The 11488-nt window shown below is 38.2% G+C and overlaps 1 protein-coding gene across 1 annotated transcript; it reads left to right on the plus strand.

The window, feature by feature from the left end:
• Nucleotides 1-2384, plus strand: LOC135467372 (homeobox protein not2-like). Its single transcript, XM_064745145.1, has 3 exons — nt 1-460; nt 1702-1825; nt 2159-2384. Exons 1-3 carry the CDS (start codon nt 1-3, stop codon nt 2382-2384), a joined length of 810 nt encoding a protein of 269 aa, XP_064601215.1.
• Nucleotides 2385-11488: the final 9104 nt, after the last annotated feature.

The following is an 11488-nucleotide window of genomic DNA, read 5'->3' on the forward strand; positions in this document are numbered from 1 at the left end:
ATGCATCCAGCGGTTCTTTCTCCCCAGTCCACAACGATGGTTCCATACCCTGTGTTTCAGTCTCCTGTTAGTCTGAGGCATCTTGATTACCATCCCCTGATGTTCCCGTTTCACCAACAGCTAGCTGTGCACGCTCAGACGGGAGCTTTTCAGTACAGTCTAGCAGGTTTACCATTCCAAACTTCCCCTCAGATGTTTGACGATAACGGATCAAGATCATCTAAAACAAATTTCCCTCCAGGAAATACTGGCTCCAGTTTTACTATAGACGCTATATTGAACACTAAGCGCAACAGATCCAACAGTATTTCACCAGAAAGTTCTCCGGTGTCCAGAAAAGTTAGTACTTCCCACAAACGCCATGAGCGCTTGAAGCACTTCTCCATGCCTTACTGTCGAAGTCCTCCAAGACCTGAGATATCGGATTCACCCCGTCCCGGCGGAGATCTCGCCACATCAGGTATGATAACGCCTTCTGGATGTCGGATAATGTTTGATTATTTCACCAAATTTTTTTTTGCAATTTTTATCCTGAAAAATCCGAAAAATAATTTAGTGGTGAATGCCGTTTTACTAAAACGTCTCATTACATGCATAGTATAATCAGTCAAGATTAATACATGAAAACTGTTGTAGAATTAATTCAAAGTAGGTAAAGTTTCCAATTTTTTCGTTCACATGTATTTAACGCGATACTATAACGTTTAGTATATTTTGCTTTTTTAAAATTAGAAATAAGTTATATAATTTCATTTATATGTGGGTTTTTTCGGTCAGTAGCCTGTGTTTATTTTATTAATAATTTTTGTTGCATGTTTGCGCGATATATTGCTTCAAAAATTAATCACCGACGAAGTAACCCATAGTTTGTTTTAATTACTAAAATTATATGACAAGCTGGTCTCTCTATGACAACTGAATCTTTAGTTGTAGTTAAGTAAATATTCTGTGATTAGACTGTTTGTTAATAACCACAGATATGCTGTAGGTTGTGGTAGTGGTTAGTGTTTAAGACCGTATTAAATATTAACTGCCCCTCAGAGCAGGGCTGGTTAAGCCTTTGCCTGTCTGATTGCTGCCAGCGACAAACAGGCACGTCCCATCGATACACCCACTAAGCTGGCCTATCTCTCAACCATTCCGTACTATTGTTTCATGTTTAATGGGAATACCAAGCGCGTTAAACGGGAACATGATGTTTAAACACAGGCTATTTATTCAGCTTATCGGATACAATCTAAAGAAACTTGGATACGTCCCTCTCTGCTCTCCATATTTGTTTCAGCTTCGAATTTATTCAAATCCGTCTAATTGATTTTGATTGTCTGGTTTTAGACGAGGGTCGTGTTCATAATTCTCACCATTTACCATATCTGTAGTTCTGTACGGAGCTCATACTGATAAGGGCATTGAGTGGTCTTGAGTCTGCGCCTGTGTGGGCTGTCTTAAGAACGGGGAGCTCTGGTAGCGATGGGGCACTGAGGAACAGGTGGGACACGGGCCGGATTTCCCCACATCTCTGACCGTTGTCAGAGAATACATGAGAGTCATTAACGCTCTGGAAACATCTCAAAGCACAGCAGCATTCTATACGCCAGTGAAGTTACTCTTGAATACGTCTATGGTCTCATACAAATATTATCGGTCATTATATAAATATATATTTATATATATATCTATGTGTGTACTTTCTCCCGACAGATCCAAGCGAGAAGAAGTCTGGCTGTGGTGAATGGAGAGGGGTTAGAGCTAAGAGAATCCGGACAATCTTCACCCCAGAGCAACTAGAACGCCTGGAGACCGAGTTGAGAGACAACAGTACATGGTCGGCACCGAGAGGTAGGCAAAGTTGTAGCACTCTTTCACAGTCATTTCTTACAACTTTTTAGTAAATATATTAAAATTTTGTTACATGACACGAATGTTTTTTTTTTCGATTTTGACAAAAGACGGGGAAGATTTTTCCTGCTCTTCAAAGGCAAATTGTTATTAATCAAAATATTTTTATATAAGCCTTATAAGACTATTGTTCCAATGTTCATGTATACTTACTTTTGTATTCTGCACTTTGCTATTTTTTTTTCTTATTCTTATAGTTTAAATTCATCACTCAGTCATTCTATGCATAGTTCTTATCTTAAACTTCTTCCTTTTGTAGGTACTATTTGGCCACGGAGCTTAACCTTACCGAAGCCCAAGTTAAAGTCTGGTTTCAGAATCGCCGTATAAAATGGCGAAAGCAGACGTTGGAGAAACAGCAAGCACAGTTGGCGGCGTCTGACATCTACCACAGTGTCCAGTCAGAAAGCGATGCAGAAAGTATCGAAGACGTTAGTGCAAATAGAGACAATGATCGGGAATCTCCTGATGTACAGAAGGACTAAAAACTACCACAACATACAACGTTCGCAACCACATCACATATGTCTGTGAGGAAATTCATAAACATTATATACTAAAAGACTTTATTAATCAGCGTGCATAGTTCTACAAAAAGCTTGAGATTTTCTCTTATTTTCCTGGTTAAATAGACAATCATCCGGGACATTCGCGACAGGGCTGAATTTGCTTTCCGTTTTATATCAGAGCATCTTTGTATATATTATCATATTATTTAAAAAGATTTACACTACGTGTATATATTGTAAGTTATATTTGGTTGAGTATTGCAATAAAAGACATTTTAAGTAGACCAAAATGTATATCTGTTGGGAGTTATATGACCATACCAGTGCTTTTCACGGTAATAACGTGTTGGTGTGATGGGGTTTTCTTCGTATGTGTATATATAGATCTGTTGAGTACAATGAACACGTTTTTTTTTTCTAGTTTTGTCATGTAAACGTGCTTGAGATTATATTTGACGAAAATCATCATAAATAATTAGTGTATCAAATGGATAATTTGAAGTAGTACATTACTATACATGCACGTGGGCTGAAATTCTCCGATCCTCGGTCTGCTATTTTGAGGATAATACTTCGTATTTAAAGTTTTTTTCATCATACTTCTGTTTGGAAATTAAAGCCTAATTCATATAGGCCTACCCGTTACGAAGCCAAGGATTTGGGAGTTTGGCGTAGTTATACTTATGCTATATGCTAACTTAAAAATCAAAAAATGAATGTCCAGCTGGATATCTATATACTGGTTCAATTGGCATGATATAAGAGCGTGAATTTCAATGCGAACAGTGTCCATTGACTCTCTACTTTTCATCAATTTGGTTAAACATGGATTTTAAATAATGGTTCACAATAGTTCCTTGTCAGTCAGCTCCCTGTATTATTTGTCAATTCGTTAAAAGCCATCGCGATTGCCGTAGCTAATTATAAAAATACATTTTATCCAGAACTTTAAATGGGATTTCTACGAGTCTTTAATGTACCAATTTATGAGGACATGCGGAGGAACTGACCATTTAAAGTACCTCATTGTGTCAGACAATCAAACTGTCTTCCGTAAAAGAGGAAGGCCTATGGGGTGTCTTCAGCTGGTAGCAGAATCTCCCGTTATATTATTCCGCTGAATGACTTTTGTCTTAACCGCTTAATGATCAGGCTGGCTTAAGCCACACAGTTCCGGACTATCAGCCGGACGGTAGGGGGTAGGAGTGTCCCGATAATCCTATCCCCGACGGTAGGGTGACACTGGAGCCAGAGTCCGACTGCCTTTTCTCTGCCATTATCGTCAAGGGCTCTCTTAACAGCTTAGCATCGCAATGTGGCGCTCGCTTCCGCCACTTACCCTCGACACTTCCATCTGTCTTCTATCCAGCAGGGGACAAGTAATGAACAGAAGTCTAGTTAGAGTCAAGTGATACTGACAACAGTAATGGAGTAGATAATGGAGATACAGTCAAAGCAATATCAAAGTAATCGGACGGGATGCAGTCTCACTTGTAGCAAATTACTTTAAACCCCTCCCATGCATTAAGCGATCTAGTTGGCTAATTTAAGTTCATTATTTATATATAGGGGTGGGCCTATATATTTCACAATTAAAAGTATTATCGACAGGCACAAAATATGCTTATAAACACAAAACACCATATCAATTTAAGGATCACACTCTCTGGCACCCAGCTTAATTTTTCTGTACAAACATATAGAGAAATCCTCTGGATAATTGATTGGATGTATTCTTTGGTAAATCAATATTATATGGTTCTGTTAACATCATCTAAGCGTTCTTATTGGAAGTAACGGTGAACTATGTCAAAGGCGCACATCTCAGGTAGGAAAGTGGATTTAGTTTGCTGCCTTCACTCATTCTCACATCATGATAAAATGGTACCGACAAAGTTCAATCGGATTGAGAATATTTGGCAGTAAGGAAATAGATATGACAAAGAATTTTATTTCAAATAATAGATTATAGAATCCATCAGAACCTTGCATTGTCTACCATCCCCGCAATTAAATGCCACTCAGACAAGTCAGATAAAAGTTACAACAATCACACCTGTAATTGTTTCACCTGATTCCCCACTGGGCGCTAACCTGATCCCCCGCACGAGCAGGCCTTTCAGACAACATGGCGCCTGATAAAGTGTTCGGCACCACCTGTCCTGTAACATGCTGTACCGGTTTAAATGGCCCATTTAATATTTTTGGATATTTACTCAATGGGAGATGAGTATTAGTAATTAGCAATTAAAGCAATGCTCTTTTAGATAGAGGAATCCTGATGAACCCACAAAGAAGCCGTGCATACCTGTAATGTGTGGGATTAACCTTTGTAACCCAGGCTTAATCCTTCAGCACATAATTGCAGTAAAGTAAGTCATTGGTAAACTTAGACCGTTTTATCGTGTCTGGCACAATGGATTGGGTTATAGTCTACGTTTTAAAATTTCTCAACATCCCATATGTCGGACTGACTTCCTCTTAATCCAATACTGATCACTTAAAACAGTGGCATGTCTCTCACAGTATTGGAATCTGTCTACGGCTGTGCATTTACCACGGTCTATCACCTTCAGGAGAACGACAGGTCCAAGAAATCAAATCCGTCTCTGGTAAGTGTCACGCCATGTCACTCAAATCTTTCGCTGGGCTTAGTTCAAAGTTATTTGACCGTATAACTTTCAAGAGTCTTTTTCAATCTGTAAGGGTCTGTAAGCGTCCGTAAATCAAACACATCGATCTAAAAATCCCCACAGAAAATGTGTCAAAATCTAAGCCCATGGGTTGTGGAAATTGTGTTTTCTTTTAATTGTGCAAGGACAATGTGAGGGGTTCAGGCTTTATTGAGGTGGTGTTAGAGAGGCTGAGTGACACCCTCGTGTCTAACTGAACTGCAGCAGTGACTACATCTCTAATACATCCGGCTTGACCGGCTCCATTATTGAGTGCAGATATACATACAGGTACTTCACTGGCGATGACAAAAAACAGACTATATTACCTGAAATAAAATTCGTAATAAACTGATTATGACGCATACCTAATTTTGAATGAATGTGTTGCGGCTAGTGCTATAGTGTAATGCTATATTTTCCAAGTGTTATATAGTTTGTACGACATTAAACACTGTGTTGTATATACTGTCAAATATAAAGACTGTATTGCATATAGTGTCAAATATACTGACGCTATTGCATACACTGCCAAATATAAAGACGCTATTGTACATACTGTCGGTATTGCATATACTGTCAAATATGAAGACGGTGTTGCATATACTGTCAAGTATAAAGATGGTATTGCAGATGCTGTCAAGTACAAAGACGGTATTGCATATACTGTCGGTATTGCGTGTACTGTCAAGTTTAAAGACGGTATTGCATATACTGGCGGTATTGCATATACTGTCAAATATAAAGACGGTATTGCATATACTTTGAAATATAAAGACGGTGTTGCATATACTGTCAAATGTAAAGACGGTATTGCATATGCTGTTAAATACGAACACGCTATTGCATATACTGTCGGTATTGCATATACTGTCAAATATAAAGACGGTGTTGCATATACTGTCAAATATAAAGACGGTGTTGCATATACTGTCAAATATAAAGACGTTGTTGCATATACTGTCAAATATAAAGACAGTACTGCACATACTGTCAAATATAAAGACAGTACTGCACATACTGTCAAATATAAAGACGGTATGTGGCTTGCAGAGCACGTGACTTTCTGCATAGTCCATAATCGTTGTCATATCGACAATCTTATTTCAAAAATAAAATCCCAAAATAATCGTAACACTGTTAATATGGCCACTATAGCCACGCTGGTACGAGTACAAGACCCCCCCCCCCTTTCCAATATAACAAACTTATTATACCAAAAATATTTGTCCCATAAAATAACTTTTTCTTACTTTCTGAGACTGTAGGACTATATGAACACATAGATCACATATGAACAGCTTTTTATATATAATTTTTCATGTAGAAATGTTTAGATAAATTATAAAGGTTATAGATCGCATCTACTGAGTTTTGGGATAGATCATAATATCCCTGAAAGTTTGACTTACCAATATAGAGGTGTATACACTTGAATTATAATTTTCGGATCGGAGCGTTTGCAAAAACAGCTGGTGTGCTTTAACCAAGCCGTAATTGCTATGAGAAATGCATATTATGGAAATAAAATAATAAAGATACATTTTAACCAGAGAGATCTGAAGGCATTTTTTAGATTAGTTTTTTTTATTTTAACATAAATAAACGGCAATTTCAGGATGCATCTTTAGATACCATTCGAACAGTGTTAATAATAGCACACTTCAGGAAAAAAGATATTATTTTTTCTTTTGCTTGATGTTTGTAATAATGATTATTTACTGGGTTTTTATGTTGGTATTTTTGTATTTGTGCTTAGTTTTTTCGATGTTGTTCACGTTATCGAACATACCATTTTTGGTCAGATTTCTTAAACTGCCAAAACATTCTAACACATACTACATCTGCGGTGATAGAACGTTACACTTGTGGCTGAGATTCTGCATGCTTGAGAAAAGATCTTGTTAAGTGGCCAAGCACTCTATGCCGGGATACGTATTGAAATCGTTCGTATTTCTATTATTTTTCTTCCGTTTTTTTTTTTGAAAGCTTTAGATTTGCTATTGGAATTTGGTATTTGTAGGAACAAAGTTACGAGGCAAATTTTGGCCGTTTTTGGTTGCCTTTGGTCACGTGACATGTCGGCCATCTTGGATTATCATCAAATCTTTTAAAGGTTTTCTTCTGAAGGATGGATTCTTTTGAAATTTGATATATTTGTGATCCCAGTTAGAACAAGTTTGAAAATGTATCCATCTTTGTAAATACTGTTAGAATTTGTACATGCAGGTTGCGTGTGTTGAATTTTCCATTGTCTACATACTTCGGCAGTTGAATAATGCTATTCGTCGTTGTGTGTGTTAGCATCTGCTGGTAAACATGTTTTCTTCAACTTAATATTTCCGATCATCGCAAATTAGTTCAGTGCGTTACTTTCATAGTGTTTTCTAATTTGACATTTAGTTTGGCCTTGACGCTTACCCACCGGTATCGCTGTAAGGAACGTAACAATTATATTTGGCATACAAATAACTTTTCATAAAAATATAACTGATATCATTATAATAGATATAAGTTAAGATATGTTTTAAGAACTGCTTTCTTTTTCTTTATTAGTAAAATTTCGCCAAGCTGAATAACTCTGTAATCAAGCACTGGATAACTGGACATCAAGGTGTTTTTTTTTCTTCAACCTATTATACACGCACTCCATAGGGGCCTAACTACAGTGCACCCAATAGGTGTCAAGTACCTGGGTCTACTACATTTCACCCAAACATTAAGCCACAGATGACATCTGTGAACAACAATGCCTGTGAGATAATCTCCTTTACAGTAACGTTATAACATAGTTACTCTCTAAGTGATAAGCCAGCACATTGTCCGTCTCTCCTGACATCCGGCAGTCTGCTGCTTCTGTAAGGATTATGACCATTCTCTGTGTGCTGTCACAATTGCATCAAGTCTTAAAATTAATTGAGGTGCAGTGCAATGGGCATTCCTGAATAGTGGAGATGTAATTATATGACCATCAATGAGAACGGTGTCAGAGAATCACGGAATACTGGGATTTCGTCTCTGTTCATAAATGATTGAACTGGTTTCTTTGGTATTAGCTCTTGATGAAGCTTATGTTCGAGAGGAATTTAAACGTTGGTCGAACACTACACATCATATTAGTCTGATATAGATGGCAAATGTAAATTCTGTCATTTGCTAGGATTCTAAAACGTCTAATTTTGAAATGTAACATGATGTTAACAAATTTATGAATTGTGTTAAATGTGATTTTAAAGCGGCCATGCACAGGGAAAAATATGCAAATTAACAAAATGAAACAGAGAAAAATAAAGGGAAGAAAGTGTAAGAAACATCTTCCTCTCGAACTGGATCAACTTATGTCATCTAAAAACGTTAAGCTGTGAGAGCATTTTCGTCTCTATTACCGTTCACAACTTTTGGATAACCCATGGGCACTATATTCACCTAGCCCATACACGCATTTATAACTCAGTTCACAATGTGACAAAATTCATGATGCGAGGAATGGTAACTTCATGCAGATGTAGTTTTTGGTCATCTCTACACAGGTGAACAGGGCTACTCCCTATATTACCGCGCCGGGTTTTATAGTTCCATTTAATTCAAGGCATTTTGTCGACGCCGTAGGTGATTCTAAATTAATAAGACTGTGGTTTATTCATTCTATTTGATTTATTAAATATACATTTTTTTTCTAATCAAAAAATATTTATAGGATATTTCAGTATTGATATTATTTTTATATCTTAGTATGGCATCAATAGGGTGTCTCAGTGGATAAGGGTTAACGACATGCATGCTTGATCTTGATATTCATAAGAGCATAGAGAAAAGTGTCGATAATTGCCTCAGCTGATAATGAGATAATCCGAGACATATGGGACGGACGGATGGGCGCGCTTGTTGGGATGCCAGCATCACAGCCTCTTGCAGACGGAGGGGGTAAGGGTCTCTGCTCTACACCCTGACAACCCCTGCTTTGTCATCCCCCAGTCAGCTCTGACGGGAATCTTAGAGAAGAACCATCAAAGCCAAGCGAATCAAACCGCGTTGCCATGGTTAAGAGAACATCATGTAAATGAGTTTCAGCTCTATTCTTGTATGGAGAGAGGTGAGAAGTGCCGAACAACGAAGACATTTATTTATCGGAGCATCACTTCTCGAGCATATAAACTTTACAGGGGAACTCCATTCAAACGGAAATAGAGGCGCTGTGGTCCATCAGCAGAACTCTATGATGACAAATAGTTTTAATTTTCCACGGTAATTGAATCATGGACTTTCTAATGCGGATTTCTATTGATTTTAGCCTCGTAGCGATAGCCATCTCTTTTGCCGCCTGGACGCCGTGGTTTTATTCTACACGGCGATTTAATTGGTATCAATTGTCATATCGTTTAGAGGGATCAAGAGCTCACAAAGAAAACTTAAATAATATGAGCTGGTTGTTCAGATGTCTCCGTGCCCCACGTCGCGTGCTTCTTTTCTAATGAGACAGGGAGACGGACCAGGAAACACGGCGGACAATGCCGGCCATTGTTGCGCTTTTATTGATATAGGAAAACATTGATGATGTGATGATTTTGTTATCTAATTGGCAGAGGACATTACGCGATTATTCCACGTCTTATGAAGAATTAAAATGGCCCTCGATTAAACTGATCGGTACGAGGGTTAGAGTGGTATATGGCCCTAGACTCTGTTTACTCTTCAATAATTACATCTGTAAGACGATGCCAAAATAATAGCCGACAATAAAATATTAAAGAAGTGTTAATTTGCTGGGAGTAGAAAGAGGGAAGGAGGAGTGAGGGGTGGGTAGGCAGTTTTTAACTCGTCTGCATGCATGGTGGAAGTTGTCCATGCTCAATAAAACATCGGAGCCCAGATCTGAGCTGACGGAATCAATCACTGTGCTAACGTCCGCGGAGTTATCAGCGTATGAACCTCAGGAACACAGTTTATTCACACGAGATGGGACCGAGGAGCTCCATTACACCCTATAACTTTGACAAATCGCTCCGCGCGCCTGACACATAGTCCCCTCATTCCAATTAAATCGACCGTGAACACGAATTAGCCTATTGGGCGTGTAACGGTAAAATACGGTCCGGATCAGAAGACAATATGTCGCTTAATCACTCCGCCCCACTGGACTGCCGGGCGAGTCTGAGGGGTGCAATGTTAACAGGCATCCATCTCTGATTGGGGTCGTGTAGGAACAACCGGTCTCTCTAGAGCCGTAGGCCTATATGGGCTACATCAGCGATTTCAGATGGATTACAGAAAGCAATGAAATAAGTTAAATGTGTGTCGAGTTCCTTACAATGTGAAGTTTGTATCAACATGCATCAATCTAAAAAGCTAGCTCGTAAAAGTGTGATCGTGTAGACTGGACGAATACATTTAGCAGATACACGTATGTGGTAGTATCATCTCAGTAAAGAACAGCCTGTGTCATTCCGCCTTAATTGTTCTTCAACCCAAAATGTTAAACATTTTCGGAGGTCGTTCTCTATACAGCCTTTATAATGAGAGACCCATCCTGCTTGTGAGTTATCTAAGGAATAGCCAGTTTGGTTTCGTGTTTTTTTTTTTTTTATTGTTTTTGGGGTTTTTGTTTGTTTGTGTTTAATTTGTTTTAGGTCTTTTATTAACGGGCCATTTTGGTAAGGTTACAGCCATATATATCGTGGCGAGATTGTAATTGAAGTCTTTGTAGGTTTAAACGATTATCTCATCTCAGAAACTTTTGCAGCTGGGAAGATTAAGCAATAAAATATTTCCGGTGCATGTCATAAAATCAACGTATATGTGAAAAAATTAACCCAAAAAATCAAATATAGAGGAAGTAATGACTTTCCTCAAATGCAATTTTTTCATATTTCAAAATACTGTCACAGGTATGTTCGACATATTTGGCTGTCCTTGCCCTATTATTTATATTGATCATGTTTCAAATGTTGCATGGTATAAACAAAGCCTAAAACCGGTGTACATGTAGTTAAACCCCAAGGAATCCTCACGAATGGTGCATAGGCATATATACGATTTGGTTTCCTGCTTTTCTTTCGTTTTGAGACTTGTCCATGCTTGACTCGACAAGAAACAGTACTATAACAGACAATACAGATATTTCCCTGGTTACTAACGTTCTTTGTATCGTCATAAAAACGTCAGGAATCTACACATAAGGACATTCTCACATGTGTCTTAGAATTAATAGAGTGACTTCACTTTGTCCTTCTTCGGGTCTACTCAGGCTGATTACAACCGCATGACTCCATTAACTCTCGCTTATTGGTGAACTTGTGAGAGTCCTTAGCGCTTAAGCAGACTGTTCTACAGAAAGCCCCTCATTATAAAACTGCAAACTGACCAGTTCACATGCTATTATGGTAGCCTGACATTGTCCAGCAAGTCAAC

The sequence above is a fragment of the Liolophura sinensis genome, chromosome 6 (assembly GCF_032854445.1).
Source record: "Liolophura sinensis isolate JHLJ2023 chromosome 6, CUHK_Ljap_v2, whole genome shotgun sequence".
Taxonomy (NCBI): Eukaryota; Metazoa; Mollusca; class Polyplacophora; order Chitonida; family Chitonidae; genus Liolophura; species Liolophura sinensis.